Below are 14665 nucleotides of genomic sequence, written 5' to 3'. Positions count from 1 at the left end.
AGAAAGAAGACATTTTCCGATTTCATTGAAAGGACTGAAAACAAGTCACAAGTTGTATAGCAAGTGATAAATTTTGCACGGAATAAAAAGAAAGAGTGCCCTGTGCTTAGATTAAAAGTGGGGTAGGAAGTAATAAACAATCCACGAAAAACTGCCTCAATAACCATTTTGCAACAATAGCGGAGACCACATTTGCAAAAGCATCTCCTCTCAACATTTAGACTACTTCTGCAAATTCCGATAAATATTAAGCAACATTTTTCTCTTATCTCAAAAACAACTGAAAGAGAAGTAATATCTGTGATATCAAAATTTAAGTCCAAAATTCTGCTGGAATTGATTAAATGTCCTCAAAATGTTAAAACTGTGTATGAATGAATTACCACCTCCCTTAGTTTCAATTTTTACAAATCATTTGAGGAAGGAAAGTTTCCATTGGGAATGAAAATGTCAAAAATCCATCCAAAACATATAGGTGGTGACAAAACAGTACTTACTAACTACAGTTCACTTCTTCCAACTTTTTCAAAAATATGTGAAAAAACTGTTCTCAAAAGGCTTCTAAATCACTGTTCCCAATACAAGTTGCCAACAAACAATCAACACGGGTTTAGAACTGGGAAATCAACAACCACTGCAATAATCAAGCTGTTAGAGACTGTTATTGAAAATCTTGAGGAGGGCGAGCTTCAAACATCAATATTTCTGGACTTCAATAAGGCTTTTGACTGCCTAAGTCACAGTCTTATTATAGGGAAACTGGAAAGTCTAGATGTAAATAACACTTGAGAGTTATCTGCAAGGAAGAAAACAATTTGTGGAAATTTGACATACTAGTAAAGATGTTACATCAGAGGTCAGACCTTTTACTAACAGACAGAGGAGTGCCATAGGGTTCTGTAATGGTGCCAGTTCTTTTCATCTTATTCACCAATATGTCTCAGTATCTTGGTGAATAATGCACACCCTTGCTCTATGCCGACAACACCACATTGCTTCTAAATGGAAAGACACCTGATGACATCGAAATATCTTCCTATACTGCTCTTAACATGGCATATCAGTATTGCTTTGGAAATGATTTGGCTGTTAATCCTTCTCAAACCAAACAATTTGGATTTGGAAGGCGGGCAAAAGATATACCAATTCTCCCTGATATAGAAACAGACACATAAACAAAATACCTTGGGATGACAATAGATGGAAACCTCATCTGGACACCACATCTTGACAATATTAATACAGAATTAAACACCAGCCTGTACATTATAAAGCAAATAAAATCAATAAGTTATTATCATACAGCTAAAACAGCATACTTCTCTTTTTTTGAGGGATATTTTTTATATGGTCTAATAGTTTGGTAAACTTCTGTTCCTTGTTCTGCAAAAAAGGCCATTAGGATCTTCTTTGACCTCAAAAAGCCGAGAATCCTATAGATAAGCTTTTAAAGCAAAGAATATCTTGCTTCAGAAGATGATTCTAATTAATATGTCTAACATATGAAAATGGGATACTTCAAACTGAATCTCCTGCGAGCGTGCGAGCGGGAGTGTGTGAGTGTGTGAGTGAGTGAGTGTGTGTGTGTGTGTGTGTGTGTGTGTTTCAGTTATATAATCATACACAATATTGGTAAGTAACGTTACTTAACGTTAGCATTATCTTTCATTACTTAATTTTTATTTTTAACATTAATATTTGAAGGATGTAACAAATATTCTAATAAATTACAATGAGACCTAACAAACAGTACATAATGAATTTTTACATCACTGTAATTATTCTGTTTCTAAAGTATGCACACATGCACGCGCGCGCACGCGCGCGCACACACACACGCACGCACGCACGCACACACACACACACACACACACACACACACACACACACACATACTCTATTATTTAATATAACTAACTAAAGCAATATTGCAGATAGGAGTAGTATTACATACATTTTGTAACTACGACCTAGAGTACTGAGTTTAGATACTTACCCAGACCGATCAGTGCTTGAACTCCTAGGTTGTGTTGTTCTATTATTTTTTCCTTCCTCAGAACTTGAATCCTCGTTGTCTGGTTTATTAAGTGCCACTGGAATCAATAGTTCGACTTTATTTACTATCGTTATATAGTAGTTTACTTAGCAATTGCCTTATGATAGCAGGAAGTTGAAATAAGTGACAATAAAAGCTTAAACCACAAATTTTGTGTTCAATGACTACATTTTTATTGTAACACAATCGTTGCAAACATTACTGAACACTAGATTGTCAGAGGCGAGTTCAACTACTTTTATTTAGAGAATACCCCCAATACCCATAGGAAAAGAACAAAGTATTAGTTTTAAAGAAGTAATTACCACCATTTTGCTGATGTTCAGGAACATGTAGGAATTGTGGCTCACTTTACAGTAGAACCAATGGCTGATTACAGAGCTAAATAGTTTACCACTTTGGCAGATAATTATAAACAAGATAAGATGTGCCAAAATGAAGACTTGAGGCGCTACAGAATTGGCAACGAAACTTGAATTCCACCAAATTACACTCTGAATATTCTTTCTAAATGACACTGTATAAGTGAGAAGACAGTTTAAAAGTTACAAGTTTCCACATAAAGAGGCGATGAAGGAGCTTGTTTGAATTTCAAATTAACCTGACCTCTATGCTTAATTTCATGACAAGCCACTGCTGACAATGACAAGTTTGTAGAACTCTAACAATCTTAAATGAAGTTGTGCTAGTGTGGAGATAAAAATAACACTCTTTTATAAAAAAATGTGTAAACAATTTTTTTAATATCTTTCGTACAATGTCTGTAACAGAAATTAATCTCAGTTGGTAAGCGGTTCAGTGATCTTTGATTGGCATTGGCGTGATTAGAATAAGCTGTATGACTTAATAGATCCTTAAGGGCGGACTGGATAATGATGGAGGTATTAAGTTCACTATTTTTAGGATATAAAGAGAAGATATTAAATTAGTTTATTTCAAAGAAAAATGTGTTGGATTTCCTTAATAATAATTGTACAGATCTTGTGGGTTTAGTGCAGGTATAAGGACAGACAAGCCATGAACTTGGTCTGTCACAGGGGCCCGAGGCAGATTAGAGACAGAACAGCTGATTCGGATGTCTGCATTGTAGAAATACAATTGTCAATAATTGTTTTACTTTCTTCTCTCTCCTGATTATGTCCTCCCTACCCTCTCCTTCACCTAAATTCTCTTAGTAATTTCTTGTTTAGTTTCTAAACGTCATCCTTGTTGTGTGCATTAGAGATTGAGATTTTCTGCTTTCTCCAATTGGATATCTTCTTCTCTAAGTCACCTACTCCCCTTTTGACCAAATATTTTCAGGTTTCTAAAATACTTTTTTTACTTTATTGAATATAAAATGTGAACCTGTTGGCAAAAACTAAAGCTAAATATTTCCCCAGAAAAGATTGGTTTTATACTTATTCTCTAACTTTTATTCTTGCTTTCACATTCAGAGTGATATAAAAGAGTAATTTAAAGAATGTATTAAATTAAATATTGAAGTCTGAAAGTGTTGTACTAAAATTCTCTTATGAAATATTGACAAATTTTAAACAGTCTGTAAATTAATACATGTTGTTCTAGGTTAAAATTTTGAAGTTTGGAAGACAGCATTTTTACAAAACTTTTTAGAAGTATTACAGTTTACTTTTTAATTTTTGTTGAAAGATACATAAGTAAAGCATTTTCAGTTTATCTGATTTCTTTGAATTACTTGCGTGGAGACAACTTCTATTATTATTTGAAATAAAATGTTCAGACCATATTCCAAATTATTTAGTTTAACTCATGAGTATTAAATTTTCAAGCGAAAAACTCTTTTATAAACTTTAGTATCAACTTTGAGTGAATAATATAAGAGCTTGAAAGACAAACACTGTTTTATTTCTTTGTTGGACAAATAGAAAACCCCAATTGGTGTTAAACTTTGTGCATCCAATAAGTTGGTGCAACACTGTGTTCAAAATGAGTACAAGGTTCTGTATTATTTTATACTTGTTATGAACCAAACCAGTTGTACATCTTTACTAGAATAAATCTAAGTTTGAAAACAGTACTCACTACCTATTTAACATGCACATTGCCAAAAATATAATCATGAACCGTAAATTTCTTTTTATGATGTATGATGCCGTTTTAGGTCATTTAGTCCTGAATGGTTAGTCTAAGTAAATTTTAAATCAGGTTATCCATGAACAATACCCGCATTTAAAAGTGGGCTAATTATATTAACTAAATTTAACTTTTCACTGATACTGTCACTAATCAAAAGCAATTAACATAAGCTTATGTTATGATAAACAATGATTGTAAATGGAATATATTGCATTCTCTTATGTAGGGGACCCATATAAAATGGATGGGGTCTTTACTAACCAACCACAGACTCAGATCTTATTGTTAGTTCCACAATCCTAATTTTCCTCCATCACTATTTAATATCAAACGATCCAGGCTTCCCACCCCTAAATAAGTAACAGATCTAAAATTGTGTAACTTTTTTTATCACACATACAACAGAATAAGTATATAACATGCACATGCAAGTTTGCCTATATGAGAGCATTTTATTTTATTTCTTTGTAGTCAATTTATTTTAAAATATATTTTTATCCTCATAAATGATGTATTATGGTTGTAAATAATGTACTATGGAAATAAATCTTGTTTTGATAAGATCTGATAACATTAAATAACGACTCTTTCCAATGTCTAAACCTCAAGTGAGAGCTAGCTATCATGGGCGTGTTGGGGACAGTTCAAAAACAAGAATAAATGTCAGAAATGGGTTGGGTACAAAGTTATTTCACACAAACTGCTTTAGTTACAACTAAAGTGCCTGGGGTACTTTGACACCATACTAATATTTTACTATCATAATAGTCTATTCTGAATCATAATCTTAACAGAATCACAATTTTAGGAGTTACCTTAAATCATAATTTAAACTAGTAAAACCATATAGAATACATCACAAAACACCTAATTAATTTCGTTTTCCATTGGGCAAAATTTCCAATTCAAATTTTCTAGAAGTAAATGAAGTTGTTTATTTTGCTTACATTCAGTCAGTTTTTTAATATATGGTATAGTGCTTTGGGCCACTATGGGGTTGTGCTTCTGTTGTTTTAAAGGGCAAAAAGCCACTGCGAGGACTATTTGTAATATATATATTACAAATAGTCCTTTCGTATATATATATACGAAATAAACGGACTAGTTGTACTCCATTGTTTCAAAAAGGTACTTTCATATTGCCTTGATTTGTAAATTTATTAATCCATAAAAATTTTTAAAAAAATTAACAATATTTTGAAAATTATCCATAGTTAAAAAACTAGATACTGCACTTACAGACTTCAATTGCCCTCTCCTAAATTATCATTATATGAAAAATAGTGTACATGGCTGTAAAATATTTCAATAAATTTCCTGTAAGTTTATTTTAATCTAAGTGAAAATTATTTTAGTGCTATAAATGAATTGTTATAAAAATACAATTTTTACACTATGAGGTTTCTAAATAAGAGTGTGTAAATTGTAAATTTTATAATTGAACTTTAATATCCTTTATATAACGAAGCTCCAGTTTTTTGTGATGTAATGATGTTATGAAATGTCATAAACCAATAAATATTGATTGATAGATTATCCTCCAACAGCCTCACACACCATAATCAAAGTTCTGTAAAAATTACAAGGGTAAAATTGAATAACATTTTCACTTATTGTTTTGTAAAAATGAGGTGAGGTTACTATTAATACCAGTCAGACTTAATTTACTGAATATTTCCTTACTAGTGGAGTAAGAGCTAGTAATGCCCCTGCGCCGGTTTACTGAACTCTTCTGTCCAGATATGACTTTGTTCAGGGATGAAATAGTGGGCCTCATCATTCGCCGTATCGACTGACTCTGGCTCTGTTCACTCTCTGAATCACTCTGAAATAGACATAATCAACTTACATTTACAACAAGCACATATTTATATAACTACTCACTAATTTAGAAAAGTTTTATTTTGATACCATCTAAAATCACTGATCGATTACAATACAAATATATTCAGTAAAACTGGAAGTGTTTTATAATAAATACATAGCCAAAGTAAAATATGATGTCAAATCTGTTAACATGATAATATACTTTAACAAATTTTATACTAACACTAATACGAATAATTTCAAATTTTGAACTAAAAATTTGTTTAGCCTTAAAGCTAAAACTGAATAAAAACTCTGTCAAGAAAGATGTTAAAATTTATAAAGCCTTACAGTTTTGTTTGCAGTTGGAAGCTTAACTCTAGTGATAAGGTTACTGAGGCAGCCAGCTAGCATGAATAGCGTGAATCGCAGACTATTCATGTCTGCAGCATTGTTCCCCACTACCCACCAGAACCCTGTATGTCTACCTTTCCTGTCACCAAAAATCACTTGCATGTCTTTACCTCTATAAAAATGGTGACCTGTTAAGTTTTGATAAAAAGTTAAATATTCTTTTATAAATTATAAATGAATTAAAAAAAAGAACTGTTTGTTTGGCACTGACTGTACCATGTGCTCCAGCTTTGAGTAGAGAGGGAACAGTTGCTTGCTTGTGTGCAGGTGCTAGCCACAGTTCACGCTGGTTGGTTCCTTCAGTAACTTTCTGAGTTAGAAGGATATTGGAATTAATATGATAAACATAGGAAATCGTTTAGAGTATAAAATGGCAGTCATCTTTTTGAAGCTAAGGCTTTTGAAAATGTCAGTATAGCATAAGAGCTGTTCCCTTTTTTATTAGAGAGCTTTAGTCAATTTCATTATAAATGGTCGACTGATAACAATGTGATAAGTGATAGCAAGAGCATTTTTCTGCAGTTATTGAAATTGTTGCTGTTAATACAAGGGTTTCACAGAATGCTGTTAGCTGAAAATAATCTTTCTACCATTTATAATAAATGTGTTAACTACAAATCGTACCTGATTTAAGGTGCCAACCGAGGTGCTTCTCATGATGGAACCTAAACTCTTAGCATTAGAGTGTCTCCCACTGCTCCTTGTGTTTCTCATATTCACAGACTTTTCAGCTGCACCTTAACCAAACATTAACACAGTTTTTAAACTTCCTTAACCAGCAATACTTAAGACAATAACTAACCAAATAGCCTCATATAGTAGTTACTGAAGTATAATAAAATTACACAAGAGTAATTACGGCAGTTTAAAACAAACCCCTGTCCCATTACTTTACACCAACTGCAATCTAGTATAGCAATCTAGTGCATGGTCTGTTGTGGTAAGTATAGCCCTTGATTATGAATCCTTCTGAGAAGATAACTTTTTCAATGCTATAAGTTGTGTCCGTTTGAAATCCCTCGACGTATGTGCCACCTAATGGCTAACACTTGAAACACTCGCTATTAGTTACCGATGAGCAGCGCCAAATCAAGTGTCATAGAACTAGTGCAGCGTGTGCAGTTTAGAACTGTTAAACAGTGGGGAGATAAAAACACACCCCCGCATATGCGTGCATACTTGCCATAGCTGCTGATTGCAACCCTTGGTTATAAACCCTTTTGAGGTTGCAACCCTGCGATCAGGCCCATGTGACCATCTATACGTCTTGATTATGAGCATAGGTGCTCAACAGGCCTCTAATGTTGGCATTACAAACATGAGAGACCATTATTTGCACATGCTATTCTGCACAACCAAAATAATTTCGAAAATTACTTGAACTTAAAAACAATTTATCATTTAGAAACAAACCCTGGACATCATTTTGCTCATTTCAGGAATCAGAATCTTTATTTCTTTCAAATCACACATTAAAACATGTACAAAGAGCAATGTAAGACAAATCCTGTAGGTGAACATAATTTATATTTTCATTTATATTTTTATATTATATTTTATATTTTATATTTATATATTTATATATTATTTATATATTATATTTTATATTAACATTTATATTTTTAGGCCCAAAAATTTTTAATATTTTACTAATAGACATAAAAAACAGTCAAAACATAAGGCTATTTCAGATTAAATTAAAATCATGGCTGTTTGATAAAGACAACATTAATGACCTGGTAGAAATATTACATTAGCTATAATTATAAAAATTAAAAACGAATTCCTATTGTAGATATATGGAATAGAGTTTATATGCGTTTGTGTAAATATTTTTAAGTATTCAATTGTTTGGCTTTATTTAATGTATTGGATGTTTTTAGTTCACCTACTGACGAGGTTACTTAGTGAAGTGAATAGTTTACTTAGTTTATTTTACTTACTCGTATTAATGTAAAGTGTACTTTGGTTCAGTTAAATAAATAAGTGCTGACACTGCAGCGGACCGCTAGGTTATAAGTAATATTTAGACTGTTTGATGTAAGAAGTTCTTGTTTATTTTCATTGTGCTAGTCACCTTTACTTGATGCGGTGACTAGTCATTCCAAGTTTTTTTACATATGTTTACCTTTGTTATTTGATGATGGAATAAATACATTCTTATTCTTATATCTAATAAATTTAATACTGAAATCGACATAAGCTAATTTTAAATGTAAGCAGCCTAAATCTTAGGTCTAAGGTAAATATCAATTTCTTCTTTAAACATTTTGATTTCTTACTTATATAACATACACAAACTTTACAAATCTTAATAATATTACAAATATGAAAGAGGCTTTGTTTATTTGTTTTGTTTTCATGCAAACTATTCAACCGATTGTACTGAAATTTTACATGGATGTTTTAAGTGTCCCTAGAATGAATATAGGTCTATTATTATTTTTAAAAACCCTCCGGGCTACACTCCACCGGTCTCTAAAGCAGTGAAAAATCTCATCTTGATCTCTAAAGTTGTGAAATATTAATTGAAAGAGCCTGTTAAATGTAATCAACTATTCTATGTCAACATGCTATTATAACAAAACTATCATATGTTTAATGAACTTAATTCCAATTTTAAAAATTATTCAATTTATAGTCTCCAAACAGAATAACGTTAAAAGTAACAATTATTATTAATCCTACCTTTTCTTTAAATGATTAAGTTTGAAATTTTAGTTAAACTATATTTTTAACTGAACATTTTATAAAAAATGAAGTATGCAATATTTGGTAAGTAGTGAAATGCCAATATCAAAGACAAAGTAACTGTTTAGCTTTGAATTGCAAATTCTATGACCGTTATAAAACCAATCTTAGTAGGCTTCAGTTTAAATATATTTTCTTCATCTTGGGGGGCAACAAGGCCGACTGAACTATGCCACTAAAAATACTTTTAAAAGTTTTCACGGGATATGGCATTAGTGCATGCCATAACAAGTTCAAAAAAATAGTTGCCTCAATGAATTTACCAGGCAGCCATCTGAAAACTGCACCAATGAAGCTCTCATAAGAAATCAAGAGTATATTCAAGGATCTGTGAGTCTCACTTTACTAGTGATGAAACATTTCACGTTGTGAACTTCGTCCTCTCTGTTTTTGAAAAACAATTGAAGAAAAAAATTCATGTGGTCGGAAACAAAAAAACATTTATTACTTAAATCTAAACGCTGAGTTCACAAGTATCACAACTCTTGGATGAAATGTGGGACTGGGTGTAACAGCCACCGCCTCTTTGTACTCAAGAGTTCATTCCAAACTATTAAGAACACTTCTTGAGTTATCAAAGGACATGTGGAAGCCAGGTGGCAAACACAGCGGATTTTGGAATTAAGTCCAAAATCTTCGCAGACTGAGAGTTGCTGTTTGGGGACTGTGTGAACTACTCAGTTAACAAGAATTTTGCACAAGCACCTCAGAATATTGTTTCAAGAGGCCTTGTTAGCAAGAGAGCAGGTAGACAGAGCCAAGTCGTTCAGACTACCACTGACAAACCCCGAACATCTGCAGGCCTTTCATAAAGGGGCGTGAATTTTGTGGGTAGGCGATGGGTTACGGGAGAGGGGGCTGTTGGGAGAAGCAATGGTTATGACTCTGGTGGCGGATATATGAACCACGTAAAACCGCATATACTGGCTGTTCAAAGCTGTCCCATGGGGATGATATATTTTCTCAGAAGGATTCAAAATCAAGGGTATAACTTTGCAAATGTTTATTGCAAACCTTTGAAGCTTCTGTAAAATAAAACATTATGCTCAGAATTAATCTGATGTAATTATTTTTATCTCAACAAGTATTACTCTTATTTATCTAAAGCTTTTTTTTATAAAATTAAAGTGTTTTCATTAGCATTAAATATGTTTTACCCCATCTAAAAATCCTGTTTGTAGAATGATAGAAGTTAATTTTCTTATTTCAAGTAAGGAGTTTAGGAGCAAGAAACTTAAAAGAGTTCTGAAGGCGCTGCTTGTGAACTTTGTGCCTCTTTACAGGACTCTTTGTTACATACCTATTGCTATAAACATTTTTGTAACAAAGTATTCACCTGTATAATCTTATAAATTAACACCCACCTCATTGGTAAGAATTTGAGCTCCCTAAACAGAGTAAAAGAACTGTCTCTTTGATTGTCTTATATATGATACAAATGAATGTTTTTGGATTTTTCTTTATAACTGTTTGTTTGTAATTACTGATCCAATAGTAGATACCGTACTGTAGTATGTTTACTAAAGTATATTGGTAAGATTTTAGCAGATATCACAAAGATTTATTACAGATAAAAATTAAATTATATTCATTAGGCTAAGATTAAACTTGGGCTAATATTTTGGTCTAAGCTGTAATTTAAATAAGCTTGTATACCCAATAGTGTTACTCATCTCATTCCAGCCTTTCCCATCTCGATTATGCTTATAACATAAAATATTCAAAAAATTATGAAGAATGAGGATACCTTTTTTAATTAAATGTATATTGGTAAAATATCTACTAAACACTTTATACAAGATCAAGAAGAGAAATTAATTAATGGCACCCATACAAATCAATGGCACTAATAGGAAGAATTGGTATGGCAAAATGGAACTCTCTTTGTTACATGACATTAAAAATAAATGTGTTGGTGAGTAATTTAGATCCAAGATTTGCTACACTAGCTTATTATTGGAATTATGAAGACATTTTGTAACACATATAACACAAAAGTTAAGTTTAAAACACCATTTTAATAGTGAAAGACAATATCAAGTTCACAAACCACATGTTAATACAGTTTAAAACATTCTTATTAAACAAGAATATTTCCAGAACTAAAAAAAAACTAAATAATTTGGTTCAGTTGCTGACCAGCATTTATTAACCCAACTTATAACATCGGAACATGGAATTACAAGAAATGTGCAATTTTATATTTAAGTAGCAGAATGACTTATAGCAAATTCTCACTTGTCAATGAGTGCTTCAACCGTGTTGCAAGATAACTATGAAACGAAATGAAAAAGTGCTTTATTGTAAAACAAAACAAGAAATAGCATTACTTTTGTACAGGTATTTCAATACTTTTTTACATGTCCTGTTTAAATTCAATAAAATAATAAATTCTTACAGCACAGAGAAAGCCTGGTATAACCAACGGCTTTGGATGGCCTACTGATACATTAAAAAGTAGCAACCATATTCGCCTTTGAGGCATCAGTAACCAAACACAACAGTTACTTTGTAGAAAAGAACACAACAAACCGAAAATATTACTTTATACTACACAGATAAATAACTGTTTATGTATGTTGAAAGTTAACTATGGAGGCTTGATCAAATTAAAAAGTAACGAAAATTTGTAGACTTTTTTTTATTAACACATAGTAGAAATTTTATGAAATATAGAACATAAAAAGTTAAATAAATATGACTTTGATAAGAAGTTTTATTCCAGGCATTAAAACTTCTTCTTCTCTTTTAAAATAACTCAATAAAAAGGCTGTTATTTTCAATCCCCAATGTGCTATACAAGTAATGGCAGAAATAAAAAAAAAAAATTACTAACAAAATTTCAATACATAAAAGGTTAATTTTGAACATAAACACCATTTAAATTGAGGCTTTTGTCACATGGCGGTACACACTTTCAAATACCCTCTTTAGAAAATGTTACTGCCTGCCACTTCAGATGGGTTTCCATGGCATTTAGGAGTGTGTCACCTGGTCATAAACACTGCCCTTCTAGACACTTCTTCAATTCATGCAACAAATGAAAATCACTCTGCACTAAGTCAGGTCTACAGGCTAGATAGTAAAAAATTTCAATTGAAACCCGTAAAGAAGCCATTCTGTGAGAGCAGCATTGTGAGGACGGGCATTGTTATGTATAAGCACAATTCAAGAAGTGAACATTCTTTTTCTTTTGTTCTGAATAGCTCTCCGTACCATCTTAATGTTTCACAATAGCCATCTACATTAAATTTATTGTGATCCCTGGCTGTAAGAATTCCACAAGCCGAATACTTTTCTGGTCTCAAATCGCGATAGTCATGATCTTATTGTTTAAGGGGGTTCGGTATGCTCTATCCTTCCCATGTTAATTTGGCCAATTTTATGTACCTTTTTCTCAGAAACCTTTAAAGCTATCATCATCAAACTTTAGGACACTACTATTTAGACCTTTGTTAACATTTAGAGCGGAACAAAGTAAAAAAAAAGAAGTTTTTATTTAATTTGTTGTAAATAAAAAATTTATTAATTTTTTGTAAAATAATTTATAATTATAATTTTTTTAATAAAAATTTAAAATAGATTTTTATAATGTCTTCCGCTCTAAATGTTAACAAAGGTCTAAATAGTAGTGTCCTAAAGTTTGATGATGATAGCTTTAAAGGTTTCTGAGAAAAAGGTACATAAAATTGGCCAAATTAACATGGGAAGGATAGGGCATACCGAACCCCCTTAAGGTTTTTTTGTGAATTTTGTAGTGACTTTAAATGCCATTAACTATTGTTTTGTTTCTGGGATGCCATATAGAAGTCCTGTCTCATTTTCTGTCAGATCTGCTTGAAAAAAACCTTCTCCATCAACTTCATAACAATTTAAAAATGATAATGCTGCTAACATTCGTTAAGCTTTGTGGTCATCAGATAACATCTTTGGAACCCAATACAGCACTAAGTTTCTTGCTGCCTAGATGTTCCGTTATGATAGTGTAAAGGACTGAACTTAAAATTACGGAAATTTAAGAGACAAATCGCTAATAGTAAGTTTTCGATTGTCTTTTACTGTATGATCAATTCGCTCAACGAGATCTTCTTTTGCAACAGACTTGCGTGCTTTGCCTCTTTTGTCATGAATATTAACTTGTTCATCTTTTTTCTGCATCACTCACACACTACACCGTCACTCATAACATTTTCACCATATACTGGTGACATTTTTCAGTTAATTTCTTCTGTACTTATTCCTTTAGCTTGCAAGAATCAAATAAAACTTAGCTGGAGAATCAATTACTAGCCATGTGTGTATGTCTTTGGATCAACTAGTAATCACATCGGACACTTGGTTATGTGTTAGTGGAAGGCATGCACAGTTGACTCTTGTGCATTGTTGCATCAAACTGTTCGACACTGTTTCACAGCACAATCAGAGGTTGAAAAAAAGCAGCCCTTGTATATTAGCAGAAGTTTAATACTTCAGCTGTATATTTAAATCTCAAAACAGTTAAAAATTACCAACTCACCATCTTATTTTGCATGATAAATATTTGGACAAACTGTGCAAAAAATATAAAAATTATAATTGATGAATCAAGCTGAAAACTATCAGTTTAAGATATGGGTGATATGTATAAATAAATTCAACAAATAGGCTGAAAAAAAAATAAATAGTCATTTCTTCGAGGAATATTAATGGTTTTAGCCCTGTAATGTTCATTGAATTGTATGTTACTTACAGATTTCTAAATATTCTTTATTAAATCAGTTCTTCTGCAAATTACTTTCCATACAAAAAAATCAAAGTCATGCTTTAATATGTCATAAATTGTTTGAATACTCCATAAATTTTTTAGATTTACTAATTAAAACTTTACCTCAATAATTAAACGAATAATACTATCCTTCACACCCTGAGATTGCTCTTTTGACACACAGTTAATATTTCCAAATTTTTATAATTTATCTTCTTTTAATAAATTATTATAAGAATTAGAAACAAAGTTATTTATTCAAAATTCTCTTGTTTAGAGAAAAGTGTAATATTAAATTATCTACTGATACTTTTAATCTTAATTAATTAGTTTGTTTTGATATAAATTTGGGAGCCTTTGTCTTTTAAATCAGACAATGCAAGCAATATTAAGTGTACACATACTTGTGTACACAAAATATAATTGATGTCACTTAAGTATCTCGTGAGATGAAATAATGTATTTTCATTCTAAAGTTGTGCTACTCACAATATATTATATTTTATATTCTAAACTCATTTGTAAATACCACATAATAGTACGTATCAACTGAGAAATATTATTTTTTGCAATGTTTTAAGTAGTTGGGTTTATTATCCTAAAGAAACACAAGATAGGACAAGTACCTGAGGTGGGGAGACCATGCACAGACCGCTGCTTGGTGGGGGAGTTAGATAAGTCACTTAGCGAGCAAGCTCGGCGGATTCCACCACTTACATCTGCATCAATAACTACAACAACACATGCAACACAAAGGTGCAACATCAACAAACTAGTAACAACAAAACATTAAAAAA

At 31.8% G+C, this 14665-nt stretch overlaps 1 protein-coding gene across 1 annotated transcript in view; it reads right to left on the bottom strand.

Moving 5' to 3' along the window:
* LOC124369110 (mitogen-activated protein kinase-binding protein 1) overlaps nucleotides 1-14665 on the bottom strand; it is a 193556-nt gene that overhangs the window by 14804 nt on the left and 164087 nt on the right. Inside the window, 4 exon segments of the mRNA XM_046826862.1 lie at nucleotides 1997-2093; nucleotides 5837-5978; nucleotides 6998-7110; nucleotides 14495-14599. Of these exon segments, the coding sequence (XP_046682818.1) occupies nucleotides 1997-2093; nucleotides 5837-5978; nucleotides 6998-7110; nucleotides 14495-14599 (457 nt within the window).

Source organism: Homalodisca vitripennis, chromosome X (assembly GCF_021130785.1).
Source record: "Homalodisca vitripennis isolate AUS2020 chromosome X, UT_GWSS_2.1, whole genome shotgun sequence".
Taxonomy (NCBI): domain Eukaryota; kingdom Metazoa; phylum Arthropoda; class Insecta; order Hemiptera; family Cicadellidae; genus Homalodisca; species Homalodisca vitripennis.
The sequence above is the reverse complement of the archived record's forward strand: the minus strand, read 5'-3'. Positions and strand labels throughout refer to the sequence as shown.